Source organism: Rhagoletis zephyria, unplaced genomic scaffold (genome assembly GCF_001687245.7).
Source record: "Rhagoletis zephyria isolate East Lansing unplaced genomic scaffold, Rhagoletis_zephyria_1.1 Rzeph_scaffold_00047, whole genome shotgun sequence".
Lineage (NCBI taxonomy): Eukaryota > Metazoa > Arthropoda > Insecta > Diptera > Tephritidae > Rhagoletis > Rhagoletis zephyria.
In genome coordinates, this window is record NW_016157131.1 from 440,577 (window position 1) to 462,933 (window position 22,357).

Below are 22,357 nucleotides of genomic sequence, written 5' to 3' on the forward strand. Positions count from 1 at the left end.
ACAAACACGTCGCTACTGACAACACCTTGTTATTATTCCACCATGGCTACTGACAACACCTTGNACGAATAGTAGTATAAAAATTAAGATCGGTAGCACTGAAAAAAAGCATGCCGACTTTGTCAAAATTACAACAAACACGTCGCTACTGACAACACCTTGTTATTATTCCACCATGGCTACTGACAACACCTTGCTTGCACTCGAAACAAATTTTCGTCTACAATCTCTAATCAAGGCGCAAAACTTCAACAAACTTTCATCGTATTGAAAACAATTTTTCTTTGTCAGCAAAATAAATTTAAATTTTAAGTACACGTGTCCAAATTTTTCAAAAATTAATTTGAAAAATTTTACAAACTCACTGATAAACCAACTAACAAGCGCTCACGTGCCGGTGGACAATACAGACAGGCGGAACGGTTTTTTTTGTTGAACGATTGCGTTTGAATTTTCGCAACAAATGGCTAATCAAAATGGGCAATTAATTCTGCAAACTTTGCAAAATCTAGAAGAACCAGTAACGGTCAGCAAAATTGTAACGCATATCGCTGTCACAGCTGGCGTAAGTAAAAATTTTTCTTTTAAGAGTTTTCCAATGGAAAGCTGGTGAACAGAGCATTAAATTTTAATTTTTTTCCATACCCTCCGCAGGTGCATCCCAATGAGGTCAAGGAATCAGTGAAAGAGACTTTAAATGGTGGCGTCCGCTACGGCTTTATACAACGCTCCCAGCGGAAGTACTATGCCGCACCGGTTGACTTGGATATGATCGTTGCCGAAGAAGCTGGCGAACTAGAACCGAAAGATAATAAGGATAACTCCGAGGACAGTGGTGGCGAGTTGGAAGATCGTGGTATGCGGCGACGAAAGAGACGCGCTGCTCGTAGCCGGAGCCGCAGTCGACGCGGTTCGAGACGTCGTCGACGCCGCTAAATTGTGGAATTATTAATGAATAATTTGAATTTTTATATTTTGATGTGTCTTTCTTTATGCGTACTTGCATTTACATACACAGTATGTATATGTATTAAATGTACCCTTATTGTACTTGTGCATTTATTTACTCATATTTTGTAAAAATTGTGAAAATTTAATAAAATTGGCTATAATTTCGATAAAACCTAAATACATATGTATATGTATGGAAAAATAAAGGCTTTCAGCTGCCATTAGTTCTGCTCCCCACAGATGATATGCATAGATAGTAGTTTTCGAAAGAAACTTTAAGGTAGCCAGGCGTATGAATATATATGTATGACCTAAGACTGCCGTTTTCGGCGGCCGTAGGAACCTTTCTAAGCATTTTCCAAGCGGAAGTCTATGCCAGCAGTCTGTATGCAGATTTAACTAATTTTAAGTGATAGTCAAGAGGCACTCAAAACTCTCTTCTCCTTCGAGGTCAAAGCCTTAGTGACCCTAGAGTGTATAGAGAAGCTTAATGCCATGGCTGAAATTAATTGTATCCAACTGTCATGGGTACCAGTGCACATGGGAGTTGAAGGAAATGAGGAAGCCGATCAGTTAGCCAACATGGCTGCTGCCTCGACCTCGATAGAACCTGAGCCCTTCCTTCCTTTCGATAGGTCCCCGACCGATAGAAGAAGCGCTCAGAAAGGAAAATACTAAACAGAAACAACTTCACTGACGTAGCACCACCGGTCCGCGTCAAGGAGAAACTAAGAATTATTGCAGGCATTTTGACGGACCATTGTAGTCTAAGCGGCCATTTGCGTAAGCTAGTGACCTACGTCGCTTCTGTGACCCCGCCTAGCAGACATCATTATACCTTCTTCTGGAGTGTGAGGCCGTTTTACGTAGAAGAGAGAGGAGTATAGGGCATCTATGGCCAAGCCTACCCATGGGATCCATTCTGAAATTTATAGAGTCTAACCCTAGGGGTTTTGTGATGAGCTGAGGGCGCAATAGACCTACAGGTCACAGTGCTTACTCTATCTTACCTTCATCACGTTCTGACGCTTGTCAGAAAATCCGCACCAATTTTCCAGTTGGTACGGTTCTACCAGTAAATTAACATGTCCATTGATGATGCTGTCGATCTGTGAATCACGTCAGGCGTGAGTGCGCTTTGGTCAACCGTAATTTCTCTGGCTAACCCGACGAAGTGTGATGACAGAGTGGAAATATCATTCGGTGATCACGCTTCGTCGAGCCCGAACATCGAGCTACTTCAGCCGCTAATTTATAGTTGGAACCCGAAGAGTAGAACTCCACAATATGCTTTTCAGGCTTTCAGCTACACAATTCGGCTATTGCTGAAAACATGAAAAGCGCGGAACGCCTGAAAAGGTTGTCGGGGTGTTCTGTGCGCAGGCAGCACAAACTGCTGAATTCGGCCTTTTACTTTCACCATCGTCGAAGTACGGGTGGACATCGGGAAGACAAATCTTTCAAAAACGTAAAATAAAAATTGGGTGCGGCGGCAGACTACCTCACCAAGGTCCGCAATTTGTCGACAACAACTCGTATGTATTAGGGAGCCAGGGAAACCTGTTAACAAAGAGGACTCTTATACCCCGATAACACTCTATTCCCCCGTGGTAAAAACTCTTGAGGTACTTATCACCTGACCCCTACGAAACATCAGTATAACTTCCGAGAAATACATAGTAATATTTACATTAGCACTTAACAACATTAACGCTGAGATAACCCGTGGTTTTAACTATAACCGCCCCTGCGAGAAAACCGTCCTAACAACGTTTGATGTGTCAAAAGTTTTCGATACCGCCACTGGCAGACATTGAAGCCTCCTCTCTTCCACAGAGACTCTTACGGGGTATAGCCAATTACATATGTGAATTTTTTTTTTTTGAGCCAAATTCTGATATAGGTCGTTCTTGAAAAGTTTTCTGAGATAGGGCGTTTTCGAACTAGCTGCCGAGATATGTTGATCTACCACTCAGGTGTCCATATACTCTCTCGGCGAAGTGGAGTCCATAACATAAGTGTCCAAATTCAAAGTTCTTCCAGAGGATTTTCCAACGACTTTGAAATGGGAGCATATATAATTCAGGGTTGCTCATTACTCGTCTCCCAAAAGAGCACAGGGTCACCTAGAACATCTTTCCGCATTCATATAGGTTATACTTGCTTATACATTTAAAAAACAAAAAATCGTTAAAAAATAACAATTTTCGACGAGTTTTAGAACAATTTTTTCTTATAACCTTTTCAGTAGCTTTAGTAACAGCGTTCAGCTTAAATTTTGGATTAAGAAAGCTATAATGGTGAACATTTCCATCACGTTTATCAACCTTTAGCCATTCTTCGAAAAATTCTTAACTTATTAATGCTCTGGAAAAAATAAAATCCAAATAGTTGTTGTTGTGGCGGCTTACTTATCCCTGCCTAAATCGTCTTGTCCATCAATCGTTGTCGTCAAGCTCAACTACAGATTTTAAATTTATTTTTGAACACTTCCACCCCGAACAGTTGAATGTCAGTCAGGGCTTTGCGGATATCCTTTATGTTAATAAGTTAACTTTTTGTAGTAATCCGGGAACAAATTTTGTTCACCTAGCTTGTTTCAGCTTGGTTCACCTAGTTTGGGTCTTCAAAATATTTTTGTGTTGTTACCCCCTCTAATTACATAGTAGGTAGTACATCCAAAAACTTGTGTAGACTTGAGTCATATCTCCATTCCAAGTTCCAGTACTCTACCACGAACAGTTCGTATGGGAGGTGCCACGCCCCATTGATATATCGAAAGTATTTTTAGCCTATGAAAAAAAAATATAGAAATGATACAGAACGTTTTTGCGCGCCGAACAAACGAACTTAACATTTTTATTTGTATAGATTACAATTTTTAAGTTACCATTGCAAGTATGGACTTACTATATACATATGTAAGTATANTTTGGTATAACCTAGATGAATATTAGAAGCTTTAATATATTTAATTATAATAACCAACCCATGGTAATAGTTCCCAATCCTTGGTCACAGTTCCCAAATATTGTCAAAATTCGGGAACTAAATATCTTTAGTTGTCGAAACTAATCCTTTTTCTCAGTGTGTTTTAATATTGTTATTCTTCTCTTTTCTAGGGAGAAGAACGGTACGGATATCACGAAAGTCAAAGAACTTGAAGGCCGTTATAGAATTCTTGCGGCCGAAAGAAAGTTCATAATCGACCGAACAGATACCTACGATGATGGTCTCTACAGTTGTGTAGCCGATAATCAGAAAAAACATATTAATGTAGTTGGTAAGTGGATGCATATTTTTATTAATTTTTATTAGTATAGCACAAAGGACATACATAGAATATAAGGGAGCCATTAAAAAAGCCAGCATCCTAATTTTCTACGATCTTTGGTTATGTTTTATTCTGTAAAACTGGTACTCTCGCTATATTGCAGTGTATCGTTCTTCTTTCATTTTTTTTTTTTAAGTTTTTTTAACCGACTTCAAAGAAAGGAGGTTATCAAGTCATCGGAATATATATATATTTTTATATGTACGTTACCGTCGACCACGTTAACCGATTTCTATAAGGATAGTTAGTACCTCAGAGGTGCTCATACACTAATTTGGTTTAGGTCCGATCATTAGATTATTACGAAATTAACGGTACTCCTAAATTTTTATATGAGAGTTGCAGTCGGTTTTGTTTTTTGCTTAAAAATAACTTGTATAATTGTTTGTTAAGTTTTTTTTTTTTTTAATATAACGATTCTAGTTTGAATTTAGTGAAATTATAAAGAAAATACTAATTCCTTCAAAAATATAATACCATACTTTGTATGGAAGAATATGCGAGAACAAAAATTTGGCAAAATCAATGGTAAGTCCAAGCTACTTCCAACTTCCACTTTGTTCCACTAAAATTTAAGGGGCTACTAAACTGCATACTCAAAAAATTCTAGAAAATCTGATTAAAATGTTTAAAATTTCGTTGAATTTTTATAAGCGTTCTACAAAGTTTGAAATTTGATTTACATGTTTTTTAGATAATCGGCTACATTTTCATAAAAAAATAATAAACATTTTTGAAACAAAGCAAAGTAGCCAAAACTTGTAAAATATCTTTTTCCTATTCCCCGATTTCAAATCTGACATTTTATTGGTGATCTAATGCAGGTTCCCAAATCGTATAATTTTTCCAAAAATATAGCTGTCAACAGTGACATGAGTGCCGATATGGGTGTGCACTGACTGTTAGTGTGATTACAGGAGATGCTGTATAATGTTCTCACCATACGCAAGCGCTTTGGTTCTCTATCTAATTCCGAGGCGGAACAGACGTAGCCCTTGTTTTTGTTGTTAGAATATGCCAGCAATTGTACGCTCTTGTGAACAGTGGTACTTGAGCAGTTTAGTTTTGCGGCTTTAATTAGGTTCTTCAACCAAGAAATCTCATGAAAGGTAGTCGCCCTAACTGAAACCTCGTTTGATATCAAACGGCTCGGAGAGGTCGTACCCAGTTCTGACGGGGAGCTGGTGGCATTGCTCAACTTCATTTTACACAGTCGTATTTTTTTCCTTTCGTGCTGTCAAAAGTCGCTTTGAATCGACAAATAGATTTTGTGTATCCGTCGCTTGCAAGGCTGATCCTGCGGCAGTTGGCGCGTATGGCGGGGTCAGCTTTCTTGTGGATTGAGCAGAGCACACATATGTAAATTCCAGTCGTCGACTCTACACCCAAGTATATATTTGAATAGCTCCGCTAACAGACCTCAGCTTCTGCAGCCTTGTTGGTTTTTAGCCGCGTAATTGCTATTATTATAATTATTAATGTGTCATATTTTCCTCTTGGAACCTTATATGTCAATCATAGATTTAATGCTTTTTTCAATAAATTTCTTATAGCTCGCGTTGTTGTACGAGTGCCTTCAAATACCGGTGTTGTCGAGGGTGAGAAATTGTCAATTGTCTGTACATCTATTGGTACAGATCCACAATTGTCTTGGAAGATTGGTAAGTTTGTGGGAACACATTAATATCTCCTCTTTAATTAATTAAAAAAAAAAAATCAAACTAAACCTAAAAATAAATTTTACTCACTTGCAGGTAATTTAACAATCTCAAACAGCACAGGCCGTTATATTTTGAAACCCGATGATAATCAAGTGAAAAACGCAATCTTGTCTATTGAGAATATAAGCCTTGATGATAGAGGCGAATTTAAATGCATTGGACGTAATGACGCCAATGAGTATGCTGACTACGCTGAGGCCAGTGATGCTTCATTTGTTCGTGTTAAGGGTGAGTAAATATGGGAGAATCTTTTGAGATGAGAACATTTTTCGTACTGGCATATTGTTGCCGCCACAAAGCAGCTGCCAAGTGCGGTTTCTATGCCTTCGTTAATACAACTTATATGTATAAGTATTTGTAAATAGTTATTCATAACAAAAATCACGATTTAAATGACTAATTTACTTGATAAAATGGAGAAAATCAGGAAGAAAACTCGCATAAAATCTACTATTCATTAAGGTATAACTTCTTTAGCGATCTTACCTAAAGCTCGGGGTTTTACTTATCATTAGAATAAAAAGGTACATACATACATTTGTCAAAATAATTATTCGTACATTGATTTTTTACAATATTCGTAATATATTCCATAATTATTTTTTTTTTTCATTAATTTTTCACGAGATATTCTATCAAAAACCATAAAAAGTTGAATTTTCAAACTTTTTACAAAACTTAAAACAAAGACAACAAATGTGCATCAAAATTTTTAGAAAACATCGTGTGTACGCTTTTCTAGCCCATTCAATTTCAGATGATTTCAAATTATGTTGAACAAAAATTGTATTTTGGGCATACGTTATATGGAAGAAAATGCCCAACACCCTTGAGAAAAATATTCTAAAAAATTAACGCTAATTTATAGCGACTTGAAAGGTGTACTAAAATTGAATGAGCTACAAAACTAAATAAAAATTTTGAAATTTTGATGAAAAGCGGACATTGTTTTTTTTTTTTTGTAAAAAGTTAGAAAATTTAATTAACATGGTTTTTGTGAGAATATGAATTATATTTTCGTGAAAAATTAACCAAAAAATTATTATAACAAAAAGAAATTGTGAATATTGTAAAAAAAATGACTGTACCAATAAATATTTTGACCACTGTAAGTAAAGGGTGCCAACAACAAAGCGGCTATTCTTATGAAAAAGTTATCTGGATTGTAATCGATTCATTCCGGCATACTAAATAAAGTTGTAGCAACTATCAACAGTTATTGGCCGTGAGAAAAATGTGCTTTTAGAATAGGACTTCGCTACAAAAGAATATGCCGAAATCGCTGATCGGATGGCTGCGAGCATACAGCATTAAAACATAAAAAGTAATAACACAGGCTTAAAAAAAACTCAGAGCGTGTAGTCCCTACGCGCGGAAGAAGTGAAACTTAATACAGGAAATGCCAGAATGAAAGAAATGTGCGATATACATACACATGTACATATTTTCTAACACACAAAAAACATATTTTTTTTAACGACCTTTAATTTTTTTTTTTATAATATAAAAGTTTAATTATTATTTGTGGCTGAGAAAACCCATATCTACAGTATTAACTAGTAAATTGTGGTAACTAAAGAAAGATTTGAAACGTTTTATTTCAATTCAATGGTAGCCGCTCCTTAGGTTGTTGGGTCATTTCTACTATTAACCATTTCCAGTAAAAATTTTTCTTTAAAAAATTTAGTCAGTTCATCAGATTTAGCCAGCGAAACGCTGACGTTGATCTCCTGCGAGAGTTACAGGTAGATCATAACAGTCTACTTATCTTTATCTTCATCTTAATCATCTATCTTCATCTTCATCTTAATCATCTATCTTCATCTTCATCTTCATCTTCATCTTCATCTTCATCTTCATCTTCATCTTCATCTTCATCTTCATCTTCATCTTCATCGTCATCTTCATCTTCATCTTCATCGTCATCTTCATCTTCATCTTATCTTTATATTTGTTTTTGATTTTATTCTTGTCTTTGCATTAGTCTTTTCCCGCCCAATTGGCGTTTAACGCAGCTATTCGTTTTCTATACCCGTCATATGCTACCTGTACCGTGACGTTAAATATTTATCGCAAACATAACGGAGCTATAATAATAAGATTTGCTTCAATAATTTGAGTTTAACTTTTTAAACAGGTGGCCACCCTCTTCAGGCACCTCAAAAATATTTTAATTTTGTTTCTGTACTGTATAGTATTTTAAGCGTAAGACTTTGTATAGTTTCACTAAATTTCACTTTTGAAATAGGTGGCAACCCTCCTACATTTAGCTAGAAAATACAACGTATTCAAAACCATTTCTTTTAATTTGATTTTCGTATATATCGCAACCCTTTAAAAGACTAAAACCATACTGCACATCTGCAGGTCAAGCCCTTTCATGTGACACCTCATTTTTGAAAATCGTACGAACGATACAGATTTTATGACTTGATGTTAAATATTTAACGCAACCATCTCCGAACTCGATTAAGAAGTTTCACTTCAAAAAATGTACACAGTTTATATTGGCCTGGGTAGTTGATTTACAAATTTAAATTAATGCTCGGTATATAAAACCTTTCAAGTATCACCGCTCATCATCAATAAATATTTAATAAATGTATTGAAATTCATGCTATATATAAATATATATTTTCTAGGCAAACTCGCCGCCTTGTGGCCTTTCCTGGGTATCTGCGCCGAAGTACTGATCCTCTGTGCGATCATTCTCATCTACGAAAAGCGACGCAACAAGAGTGAATTGGAAGAAAGCGACACAGATCCACAAGATCAGTAAGTTTTGTATACATAAACACAAACAACCACCACCGTTATATACCAGCCACCATCAAAAAAAAAAAAAAAACAACAACAACAAATACAATACCAACACACACAAACATACACAAACAAGTATATAGACAAGTGTGTAGTGTAATAGTACAGATTAGCGCTACAAAATGAGAATAGTTAAAACTAAATAGATACTACACATACTATATACATACATATGTACATGTAGTCGAACAGATAGACATACATAATTACTGGTTTGCATAAACAACTTTAAAATTTTTAAAAAGAAACAGTAACGACAGAAACAAACATACTACGAGTACATACATTTATCACATAATCCTTCAAACCAAGTAATTTTAAGTTTGTGCCACCCATTAAAATCAAGATGAATACCAAGTACAGGCCAACTGCATCATTTTATACAATAGTAAAAAAAACAATGAGCAAACACTCACACGTAGCGCATGAAAGATGACAACTAATTTACTACCCGTTATGTGGCATGTTTCGTTTGTCACAAAAGCAATAATCATGCGGCACTAATTTTGTACACTTTCTGTGTTGAACGACATTAAATGCTGAAATAATATTAACTCTAATAAACGATTATGGCAAATTGTTTGTAGTCGGTGATCGGCGTGCGTTCTTGCGTTTAGTTCTGTGCATAATTGCACTCTTCTTTTGTGACAAGCGAATTCATTTTCGTGTATAAACTTAAGACGTCGATAGAGAACCAAACAATTTCTAAAACTTTGTATAAAATTTAGCGAAAAGTAAACAAAATTAGTTAACAAATTAAAAAGTGATTTACTTAAAAAGTAAATTATTGATATTTATTTAAAGTAAATGAAATTTCCGCAATGCGAATATTGCATTTTTTGCTTTTTGTTACTTCAAAAAGCGAAAACGATAGAGATAACATCTTAGCTTGTTATATAACTAAGCTAATATACGCGAACGCGACAAGTGCTAGCAAAACACTCGACGACGACGACGACGACGTTGACGACGTTGACGACGACCTAGAGACATCTTTCAGCACACAGTAAGAAGACACAGTTAAAAACAAAGTGAACAAATACAAGTAAACACATATATACATAGGTACATAAAATATTTGCAGTTAAAATGAGACTTAATATGTTAACTATAATTGCCACGCTAAAACAATTTTTTTTTGTTTTATTTTTTTTTTTTTTTTAATTTCGGCACGTTACATTATAATTGTATTGTATGTAGTTAGTAAAAAAAAAAGAACACTCAATGACCAAATTTATAAGCGTACATAGTACACATCATACGTACATACATATACACATTCAAAAATAAGAAAAACTTAAATTCTCCAAAATTAAATTGCTGTAATATTATATATCTTAATTATATACAACAAAAAAAAAACACATTTATGTCTTGTTTACTTTTCGACTATAGCTGTTTAAATGTATTTTTGTTTTTGTATCTTAAATTGCAACTAGTTCTGGTATATTTTTGCTTACTTTATATCGTATTTTTTTAATGTTTACAAAGTGCATACTTACGCATACTGTGCATATCGTCGTTTAATGTAGAAAACCGCGTATTAAGATAATGCAAAACCTCGTTTTTGAGGTTGCGCCAATTTTACCCGAGAGAGAGTAAAATCTAAACCTGTATTTTTTGAAAACGGCGCTCGCTTTTATCCCTGAATATAATTACTTTTTCTATCTAAATATCGATATTTTGGTACGAGTGGATAAATAAGGCTAGATGCCAGGAGCTTCCGATGAGCAAATCTAATTTTTGCCGCAAATGTCAGTTACGCGGTTTTGCGCCTTAAACGACGATACGTATACATGTAGTAGATTTATATGTGATCTGATTGTGCTTGTAATGCAAAAAAGAAAATGTATGTAGGAGCAAAGTAATGCTTAATCGAAGAGTAATGAAAAAGCGTTAGTTTTGTTTTAAGTACTTATTGCTTATTAATATAATTTTTTGTGTTTTTCTTTTTTGTAAACATATTTACACTGATAATGATGATTATGTTTTCCAAAGTAGTTACCAACTATATATGTACACTTGTATACATTTGTAGTTGATATGCATATACTAAAAGTTATGTGTATACATATACTATACATAAATTGTATATTTGTGCTATGCATACACATGTACATATAAAACATATGCAACAAAAGCAATGAAATGTGTTTGTAACTGAGGCGCGCAAAAAGTATGTTGCTAAAATTAAAGCAATTGTGCCATTATAAAAGACGTAGTATGAAATCAGAAAAACAGAAACAAATAAAAAATAAAAAACAAGTTATCAACTTTTACGACCAGCAATTTGCTTTTAGATAACAGCTTATGCACAAATATTAGTTAAAGTGGCTTTACCAAAAAGGCAATAAAAAGTATACGCAACCGCAGTCGTAAGTTATTCGCAAGTAATGAAATGGAAGAATGCAATTGTGTGTGGCCAAAATAAAATTTTTTCAAGCACTCAGGCACTATTGCCCACTGTACTTAAGGCCTAGAGAAAGAATTAGAAGTGTATAGGGTAAGCAGTATTGGTCTGCGTCTTAAATTATTATGCCACGGCAAACTATGAGACTTTTTTATTCATTCATTCTCAACACATCCGACCGACAAATAATGTACCGGATAGCTGCAAGGAAATTAATTTGTATACTATCCTCATCTTCACACAATAGACCGACTGGTCGCAGTGCATTATCCATCTATCTATTCTCTTCTTCTAAACAACATGTAAACCGTGAGTGTGGGTCGTCGATGAAAAGTTGCTGGACTCTTTCGTCTGCAGGGACTACCCAATGAGTTTTTGAGTACAGTCCCTAGCCAAATATATGATAGTAGATCTGCGTCGTTCCGGTTACGTAAACACGACTGTCATACGAACGTTGGTTCGCCAATGCATTTGCAGCCAGTTCGTTTGGCTTTGAAAATCATTGTGTGCTGGCATGCATCCACATAAGTTCAAGCTCATTCCATTTTGCAACGGTGTACAGTTTACAAACTTGCATTCCTGGACTAAATATTTTTGAAGATGTGCGAACGGCCTTCCACGGCCTTTAGAGCAACTTGGCTGTCACTTCAGAGAGTGTTTCGCTACCCATTGTAATTTTGGCAAATATCCAGGCTACTAATTATTTGAGTATTACCTAGACTGATTGAAAGACCAGTCTGTTATCACCTAAAGCAGTACAGCATCTGATGTTACCCACCAGTTGACAGTTCAGCTCCATTTTCAGTCTCTCGATTGATGCTACCTTGTAGGCAAGCCAAGTGGAGAATAAAAACAAATTTCTGCGCATACATTTTCTGCGCGGTGTTGCACTTTATTTATTAATCAATAAAAAGTGTAACGAGAAAAAATCTCTTATCAATTATATTTCACTTTGCGTGAAAAAGTAGCCTTGTTTGTTTTTTATTTTGATTAAATTCTTTATTGCCTGCTGTTGCATATGTTTTCAGTGTACAAGAAGAAGAAGAAGTAGAAAAACCAAAATACTGGTTCTTGCTTTTGAATATTTTTTTTTTTCATGTTAAACGTATTTTAAGTTTTGTATTTTCAATTCTTAAATAAAAAAGAAAAAATACCAATAAACATTCTACAAAACAGTAATGGCGGCAGTATACTCAATTTCATTAATTATGGTTATTTCAATTAAATAATTTATCATTTATGTACTTCACGTCTTCATGATTTTAGTGAAGAAGAATTTAAAGAAGAAAAATTGGAAATTGTGCAGGAAATAAAGGAAAAACCTAAGCAGGATGATGAATTAGTTAAAAGAATCAGGCTGCATCCTGTTGAATATTATGAATAATGATACTTAAATACAGATTAAAAAAAAACACACACACTAGTAGAGTGTGTTATTGCTGCAAAAAAAAAATAATAAAAAAAAAAATAATAATTAAAAAATACAAATAAACTATAAAAAATAATACCATCAAAGCAAGCGAATGATCATAATAACAAAACCATGATAAAGAAAGCGCAATTTAGCGTTAATATTCCGATAACAAGAAGCGCATGAAATCACTGCTATAAATATAATAAATATTATTAATTAATTAAAATGCGCCTTAAACTTAATATGTATACCATTCATTTCCACTTTCGATTAAATTTATAATGAATTATTTGTTTTTTGATATATTTTTAGTATTAAACAATTAAATAATTATTATCTCGGCGCTGTTATGTACTCTACTTCGTTTGTTTCCTTTTCGTTCACAACTCTTAATTTCTTATTATTATTATCACTATGATATGATTATTTTTTATAAAATCAGCTCTTAAACCTTATATCTACGGATCTGTTAATGTTACCTCTATTTATTATTTGTATAAATAATAATTGATTATATCATTTATTTTCACTTAAACTTAGTCAAGAATTGATTTAAAAATTAAAATATATATTTTAATTTGGAAAAACCAAAAAAAAAGAAATAAAAATTAAAAAAATAAATACTTAGTATTTGCGTTTTTATTTACTTTTGATTTTCACTTGATTTTAACATATGGGTTTGTATTTGTTTACATACATACATATATCATTTATTTGTTTAAATTTTAGTTGATTTAATTATTTATAACTTTACAAAGTTACACACATAACATAGCTCTTTTGTTTGCCACGACTGCTCGGTTGTATAGCATTTCTTGCCCATTTTCCGTGATCTATTTTATTTAAGATATACACCTGAAAACTTTTTTAAAGTGTAAATCATATGTGCCCTTAGAGCCGGTTTGTAATTTACCTTTCTGTCTTAAAAAATTGATGGTCCCGATTCCGGCCCAGGCAGCTTTCACTGTATTTGTTCATTTTCTTATTTGGCAAACCCCGAACTCTCCATTGTGTTCGCGGGCACTCTCACCTCCGTTGTCCAGCTCTTGTTAAAAATCGACTATCCGGCTATTCCGTTAGTGTACTAAGTAGTCGAATAGCAACGTTTTTGTCGGTTAGAAAGGTATTCGATTGACAACTTGAATTCGAATAACCGCTCACCACCGAGCAGTCGGAAAATTATTGGAATAGTGACGGTTGTGTTTTCTTAATATATTTTGTCTAGTTTCCTGTAAAAAAAAAATATTTGCGTTGCTACATAACCTCAATTATCCCGAAATCTTCTCGGGACCAGTTCACGACCGCAAAAAAATATTTGCGTTGCTACATAACCTCAATTATCCCGAAATCTTCTCGGGACCAGTTCACGACCGCATTGGGATGTGTTCATGACCATTATTTCGCAGCTATTTCCGGACTAGTTAACGATTATTTAAGGTATATTTTCGGACTAGTTATGGACCATTTCGGTACTGGCTCAGGACTATTTCAGGATCATTGTGGGACAGTTCAGAACTATTTGAGATTCATTTTGAGACTCGTACAGGAACATTTTGCGAATAGTTTGGGATCGTTTTGGGACTAGTAAGGAACCATTCCTGGACTTTTTCGATATCCTGTCGGGACAAGTTCACGACTTTTTATGAATCACTTCAGGACTACTTCAGGGAAATTTTGGTGACTAGTTTTGGACTTCGCCGAAATGATGCTGAAATAGTGCTGAACGGTTCTCGAAGGAGCACATCCTTCCCGCCGAAGGTATTCTATACCAGGGGTGTTCAAAAAATTTAAGTCACTGAGCCAAACGACAACAACGCCAATACCAATTACAACAATTTGTTGTAACTGAGCCAAAGTGAGCCACAGTGATGTTGCTGATTGAAAGCCAACTGAATGTCGATCGAGTTTTGTCCGTGCACATTTTGCGGGTTATGCTTCTATGACTTCTGTGTTTGTTGTAAGTGAGCGAAGGTGAGCCACAGTGATATTGTGAGCCAATTGCGCTACTGGAGCACAAATGTTCTATACTGTCAGTATAGTGTTGGTTGAACCATTTACTATCGTGGCTGAAGCTAAAGGGCTCCTACATTTTCACCACCGCTATCCCCCCCAAACTACGGAAATAGCGTGATCCGAAGTGCTTGAGACGCCTTGTCTGGAGAGCTGGGCATTGACACATTGAAGTGCTGAATCTATTCCTCTCCCTCCTCCCAACACAGCTTCTGCACAGGGAGCTTGTTGGTTGTTGTTGTAGCGGCTACTAAGCCCCGCTCGGGTCGGTTCATCCGTCAACGTTGTCGTCCGTTTCATCTAGGGGGAGGCCCAGGAAGTATGCGACTTCAACAGGGTCCGTCCATAGGGACAGGGGCGTCAGCTATGTGGGGTTCTCAGGACATGTAAAGAGGTGCCGAGAGTCATGTGACGACTCTCCACATGCCGGGCATTGGTTGGGCACATCCTCATTAATTCTGCTGAGGTATGAGTTTAGCCTGCTGCAATAGCCAGAGCGAAGATGGGCTATTGTAGTGCGGGTCTTCCGAGGCAGACAAAGTTCTGTCCCGTCCACGTTCGGTGGTTGTGTGTCTAGAATGGCACTCACAGGGCGGAGCTCTATAGTGATTCCCTGTGAATGCCGATCAGGGCCTGTCAGTAGGCTGACGGGCACAGAGGTTGTTTAATGAACCTCTCTCTCTGGCGTTGAATGTTGGTTCTGTGCTTCCCGCGCGGGTGGTGGCTCGCCGTGGAGGCGGTCCGATTCGCACAGCATTCGGCCGCGAACGACGTGGTCCATTGCCGGTGCGTACGTAGTCCCGAGCAGTTACGGAGGTGACTCCACCCGTCACAGGCATTGCACCTTACCGAGGTGGAATTTGTATGCAGTCGTCTCCAGGATACGCGGCAGGTGTAAATTTCTGGCTCTGGGTTGGACTCTATGCCAACCCTGAGCAGAAGGGTACGGAGCAGATGTAGCCCTAGAATCGAGCAACGTTTGATGAATTTCGCCGACCTAAACGGGGTTAGATCGCCGAAACAACAGCCCTTGGTCGGGTAAAACCCGAGTCATTCCGGTACGTAGAACCGGCTGTCGTGGGAATGGGGAGCTTGTTGGTCTACGCCATCGATGGAGAATTGGCGCTATAGCACAATGTCCTGACATATACTATCCCGCATGAGGCAACCCGCTACATTTATCAGGCAGGCGATATGTTTGCCATGCCTTAAGGTCCTTGAAGTTGGGTTAATTTTAAAGTCATTGTATATGTTCGTTGCGGACGTTACTCTTTTTGCTGTTGAGCAAATTTATTTCCTTAAAGCGGTATTGTGGCATTTTATTAAAAGACATACTGCTTAAAACTTAGGCTATTCAGATCTTAATTTTTGGAAATAAGAGGGAAAAACTAGATTTTTCAAATAAGTGTGAAAATTAATATGAAATTAATATACATACATACATACAGTGGTGGAAAAATAAATAGGGGCGCGACATTTTAAAAAAATTTACCTCTTTTTCTTTTGTTTATTATATATTATGTTTTTTATAAAAGTATAGCTCGATATCTAACAAAACCCATATAAATTCATATTACAAACTTTGTGCAAAGATTATAAAATCTCTGCAAAATAGCATCTAAATATTCAACCTTTTTATCAGATTTTACAGTTTTTTTTGAGTATGCAGTTTTATAGCCCATTAAATTGTAGCATAATAAAGTACAAGTTGCTAAATAATCGCGTTGATTTATTTTTTCACCACTGTATATTATACTTTGCCAGTTTTGATAAAAAAAAATGTAAGAAATTGAATTGCAGTAATTTTTTCTGTTTTTGGTTGACTATTTCCCGGATTTGCCCTCATATGTAAAAAAAAAATCTATGCAATAGTGAACAAATTTTAAGCAGCATATTCGTTGTCTGCACATCGAGCCCTAACCGCCAAAATAACGTAAGCGACAGATGCAGAAATATTCCTAGAGCATCTAGATGCATTTTTGCATCAAAAAGAAAATTTTGAAAAAAATGTCGCTTACGTTATTTTGGCGGTTAGGGCACGACATGTTGTGAACCGGAAGGAAATGACAAATCTCTATTTGAATTAGCCGTGTTTGTATGGTGTATGGGGAAATGAAAAATAAGTAGGTTTGACAAGACGCTTGTGTGGTGTATCCTGCCCTTTAAAAATGCAATGAGATTAGTTTCGAGTGAATATGTATATCGAGCCCTAACCGCCAAAATAACGTAAGCGAATTTTTTTTCAAAATTTCCCTTTTGACGCAGAAATGCATCTAGATGCTCTAGGATTATTTCTGCATCAAAAAGAAACAAAAAATTAAAAAATTGAAAAAAATGTCGCTTACGTTATTTTGGCGGTTAAGGCTCGATATGTTAGCTTGACAACACCTTTTTCTTCGCGATCACATATAATTTATTTATTAATATCATTTTAAGTATGCATGTATGTACTTCAAATGGATTTTTATTTTCGATGTATAAAATCGTAAGCTTGTTAGGCATGCTAATCTAATTATTTATGTACATATGTATGTATTAACCTGAAAACTAATTTGATTTATTTATTTACATATTTATTATTCTGAAAACTCCCATAACTAGATACCTTTTTTTTGCATTTATTTATACATACATATGTGTGTACATATGTATTTTGAAATCCAAAAATATAAATCCTCTATTTGTATATCGTAAATGTATGTATGTACGTACTTGTGAGCATAACAATTGATTACAAATTATTAAATGTTCCCTTTTTTCTATCTATCCGCAAAATTTTTAATTACCCACATCCATGGCAAATAAACTAATTAAAAAATTATATGAAAAAAAAACCAATCGTCTCACGCCCGCCCGCCCAACCCATCAACAAATGTGCTGCCTAAACTACTAAATGCAAATAACCCCAACGTGGATTGTGTGTAGTTGATAAACGTGATGCAAGCGACGAGTAAAATCAAGAATTTTTAACTAAATATATAAATTGATTTGACGAATGAAAAATAGTAACCAAATCAAAAAAAAAAAAACAAAAAACACAAAGCTAAAACAAAAACTCCCAGCGATAACCATCACAGACATCAACAGCATATAGCCAAGTGTCACTGTAACCGCCACCGCCATCACAACCATCACAAATCCAGTACCATAACATCCATGCAATCAATCACTTACCCCACAACCAATCAACCAACCAACCAATGTACCAAAAAAAAAAAAAGTACCATGCCACCAACCAACATCAACCAATTGACCAACGATGAACCCGTAGCTGAATGTTTTACATATTTTTTTTATTCATTTTTACAATCGACGGATAAGGTGGAGTGTATTAGTTTGCAAAATTTGAAATAAAAAAAACAAATGTTTTTTTTTTTAAACATTTGTTGTTTGTTGTATTGTTAAGGATGTAATGATGATAATTATTTTTTCCTTTTGTATACATACATACATATTTAGAACCCTTATTCTTATACATACATACATAGCTACACCTAAGTGTGCATTCGTAGAGACCAAGCACTTAGAAGCATTTTTCGTTAACCAACTGTTTTGTTTGTTTGCATAGCATTTAGTTAGCATTTAAAAAATATGTAAAGCTACATACATATGTACTTGTGTACATCCCAAATTTTTATTTAGATACCTACATACATATATCTAAGAATCGATATTAAACAAAGCGGACATTGCCGAATGTTATTTATTTTAAGTGGATTTTTTAATTGAGTGAATTTCAGCCGATTCTCACCAAAAAAATTTGAAGTCTTAAAAAGGCGGGATTTGTTTAGGACTATTTCGGGACTAGTCCATGACTTCTTCGGGACTTTCTCGCGCAACTAGTTCGGTACATTTTGGGACTAGTAAAGGACTTGGTCCCCGGATAAGCTCTGAACTAGACTCAAACTGCACCCGAACTAGTCCCGAAATGTTTCAAAAAAAAAAAAAAAACGTTCCGAACTATTCCCTAAATAAGGTTCAACAAGTGTCGTCCTTTGGAATTTAAAAAATTGTATGAAAAGTCTAAAAATAAAAGTGGTTGAAGACATTAAAAAATGTATCTCGCTGATAAGTCTCAAAATAATAGTTATCGAGGACTTAAAAAAAAATTTCTCACACATAACACGGCTGGGGAATAGATGAAACACAGTTTTTCTGAAAATCTGGATTGTAAATAGAAAAGTAATTTTGGTAGTTTTGCCAAAAACATCCGCTGGGTACGCTTTGGTGCTATAGAACATGAAGAAACATTGATTAGCAACATTGTTGAGAAACATTGTTTGCACTTTTCCTTCAAGTTCCTAACATTTTTTTTTTTTTGCATGAAAGCGCACCCCAGCGGCCGGTTTTGGTAAAAATAAATTGTAAATTCAGAATTCTTGTGCCCAAAAACGCCCAGAAAGTCCTTTATAAGGTATAAATATTTGCAATAAAATCAATATTAATTGTTCTCTTTGAGTATACACAGAGCTCCCGAATCGACTTAGCCAGGAAATCGTTTGCATAGGGTTTCCATTGTCTCCGAGTACTTTCCGGGAAATCAAATCCCAAAATAATGTTTAGCAAAGCTATGGCTGATAGTGGTCAAGACTTTTTCACAATGACTGAAAGTTGAAGTGTGGGTAAAGAAATGAAAATGACCACACTTTGAACTTTGATTTACTAAGGGTGGTACTATTATCACTTGCAAAGAGAATGATTTTAGCGAAGAGAACGGTAAAAAACCGCTTTGGCTTAGTTAAAGACAGCTGAGTGACGGCTATTCCCTTGTAACGTCAGATCTAGGTTTTCTTAATAAGTTGAGTGCTCCCTTACTGGCTGTACACGGGACACATGAGCTGGATATACAGTTACTTGTCGCCGTGCGCCACCTTTGATCCGATTTCTGAAGATTGTGGAGAAAGATTTATCTATATAGGGTTCCAATTGGGAGTGAGATCCGATCCTCGATCGAGACCAATGTGGAATCGTCTCTGGCTAATTCGTCGGCAGCTTCGTGTCCGGGGATGTTGCGGCCTTAATTTCCGCCTGGATATCCGAGAAAATGGCTCCGCGCTGACGTAAGCGAATACGTTCTAAGAGACGGCAGTCTTCAGCTGTGGCGAATACTTCTGTCTGGAGTACACTTGCGAATTTGGGCAGACGAACTGATCTTTTTACTCCTACGGACTCAAAGTAAACGCCTGCTCCAACTCCGCGTTCCATTTTGAAGCCATCGGTGTACTGGTGATGTATCCAGGTAGAGATATCAAGTTCCCCGTCCCAGTCGGCTTCCGACGGAAGAATTATCCCGAAAGTACTGTAAAACTCTACTTCAGATCGTATTTAATCGGTTGCTAGTCTCATCTTAGATGGCAATCGAGAAATTATACTGCTATGCCCGATCGTTCTTCCTTTCCATATAACCAGTTCTCTTAGAGTCTTATAGCCGGTATTCACACGGCGTACATTATGTGGACGTCTATGGTAATAGATTTGCGGCTAATTTGGCTCTTATGCTGCGAATGCTGCATTATACTAACGCCAGCCTTTCGACATAAGCTACTATTCCATACAAACACAGTTATATACCTGCGCCCGTCAATTAAAGTAGCCTAAGTCGAGATAGACCCTTTTCCCTTTAAAACAACCCTTCATTGGGTTCCGAAGCATAATAATAAAAATAAAAATGAAATTCAAGGGAAACTGATTATTTTTTAATTCAAAGTCAAAGCTTCTTAAGTCACTTAAGCTACTTTAATTGACGGGCCAAGATATGTATGAACTATTTACAATTAAATCCAAGTGAGTTTTACTTAGTGATAGATATCGGGACCCATGTTATCAGCGGTACAAATCTGAAAAACGTCGGGATGGACGAGATCCGTATTGAATATTTAGTCCGGCGCCCATCTCTAGCACCGAGCTGATGGGCCATAAAATGAACGGTAAAGAATTCACTACTTACAGTATCACGATTATCTACAAAATATCCGTGCATTACAAAAATATTAATAAAAAACTGAAATTCTTTTCAAATGGGTTTTTAATGTAAAATCTTTGCCGTAACACGTAAACCAAAGACTGCTAGTTGATATAGTTTCGGACTTTTTCGGAAATGTTTCGGGACTTTTCTGCGAAAATTTCCGGACTAGCTCAGGACTTTTTCGGGGCGATGTGCGGGACTAGTTCGGAATAATTTTGGCTATATTTCGGGACTTTTTTGGGACCAGTTCGGGGTCACTTCGAGACGAGTTCTGGAATTTTTCGTCACCATTTCGGGACACAGATGTTTACACATTAAATGTCATGCCTACCTGGTACTCATGCCTTTTTTTGTACCTAATTTGCAGCTTTGTACCTAACCTATGTATGCAAAAGGGGCCGAAATAGTACAAAATTACCTACAAAAATCCACTCTAGTATCTAGACATGTGCAAGAGTTACAATGGGTTTTTAATTTTGTTTTACATTAAAATTTATATGCATAAAATACCAGCATACACTACAATGTCCGCTTGTGTGTAGAATCATTACAAAAACTTTAAAGCTCACTGCAATATACTACTTCTAATTATTGTACTGTTTTAGGTTTTCATAGTTTTGAACTAATTTAGTATGTAGTAACTATTTGAATCCGCCTTGAGCACTAGCGAAAAATGTTTCCTGTGCAAAATTGTATGCATCCTTTAACCCTTAGACAAATGTGAAAAAGTACATACAAAAAATTCAAAACAAAAAAAATTAAAATTAAGCAGCCTAAAATTCAGTCACTTATGCTATGCTATATATTGAAAAATTTAAAACAAAAACAAAAACTAAAGAAACATAGCTTTTAAAGGTATTCGTAATTTTAAGATCAAACTTAAAACAAAAAATTCAACTTTCTTCAGCCCACATGCATACAAACACATACATAGATACTCTTACATAACGTAAACAAACATACATACATTTTAAATGAAAATCCACATACAAAACATACATGCATGTACATACATGCATAAATACTTAATAGTTATGTAAGTTTGTTACAACACTAAAGTTCACATATGTATTTATTATTATAATTGCAGGAAGAAGAAAAGGAGAAATTATGATTAAATTTCCTAGAAATTTATACAGACAAATATACTCGTACATTCATACAAAATGAATGCACTCGTATTCAAACACTCACTCACTCACTGTTGCAATCGTGAAGCTTATAAAAAAAAAAAAAATCCAAATAAGTAAATCCAAAACGTGCGAGTAACGTGTAACGAGCATTACTAGATTACCTATACGAAAAAGAAAAACACTGCAACAACAACAACAACAACAACAACAACAACAACATGAACAAGAACAACAGAAGCAACAGCAACCAAAAAAAAGCCCATTGTTTTTTGTTGTACTGTACTATGATGTATTGTAGAAAATGCGTGTATTCGAAGTCGAAAGTGATAACAAATAACAAATTCCCGAACAAATACAAATACATACAATGTAATTGCGAAATGTCGAGCCGCAAAATTAGATAACAAAAAAACGAAAAAACAAATGAGAAATAAAAAAAAATTTGCAAAATCTCACATCTGGAAAACGCGATACACCGATGAGCGCTAAAATGTAAAATGTAAAGAAAAGATTGAACGAATGAGATTTGTGGCGTAAGTTATGAATAAAACAGAAAAGCACCTAAAAACTAAAACCACACAAAAACGCTAAAGACCTGA

The 22,357-nt window shown here is 35.6% G+C and overlaps 2 protein-coding genes across 9 annotated transcripts in view; both read left to right on the top strand.

Annotated features, from left to right (window-relative positions):
* Bsg (immunoglobulin domain-containing protein Bsg) overlaps positions 1 to 21,937 on the top strand; it is a 100,708-nt gene extending 78,771 nt beyond the window's left edge. For 6 of the 8 annotated variants that reach the window (XM_017622418.1, XM_017622414.1, XM_017622449.1 and 3 more), the window contains exons 4-8: positions 4,074 to 4,234; positions 5,839 to 5,946; positions 6,040 to 6,234; positions 8,649 to 8,781; positions 21,716 to 21,937. In XM_017622418.1, coding sequence (XP_017477907.1) covers positions 4,074 to 4,234; positions 5,839 to 5,946; positions 6,040 to 6,234; positions 8,649 to 8,781; positions 21,716 to 21,743 — 625 coding nt within the window. In that variant the 3' untranslated portion in view covers positions 21,744 to 21,937. Of the gene's footprint in view, positions 1 to 4,073; positions 4,235 to 5,838; positions 5,947 to 6,039; positions 6,235 to 8,648; positions 9,448 to 17,585; positions 17,605 to 21,715 lie in introns of those variants that run through there. The other 2 variants (XM_017622463.1, XM_017622456.1) reach the window with 2 other exon arrangements.
* Positions 197 to 1,274, top strand: LOC108367773 (uncharacterized). The gene is made up of 2 exons (XM_017622470.1): positions 197 to 565; positions 655 to 1,274. The coding sequence occupies exons 1-2, from the start codon at positions 464 to 466 to the stop codon at positions 934 to 936; spliced, it is 384 nt and encodes a 127-aa protein (XP_017477959.1). The 5' UTR covers positions 197 to 463; the 3' UTR covers positions 937 to 1,274.
* Positions 21,938 to 22,357: the final 420 nt, after the last annotated feature.

What these genes read in the sequence shown, in the direction of transcription:
- LOC108367773 (XM_017622470.1), top strand. Translation starts at nt 464, where the DNA reads ATGGCTAATCAAAATGGGCAATTAATTCTGCAAACTTTGCAAAATCTA. An exon ending in ATATCGCTGTCACAGCTGGC is followed by an intron (nt 566 to 654) that starts GTAAGTAAAAAT and finishes TACCCTCCGCAG; the next exon opens with GTGCATCCCAATGAGGTCAA.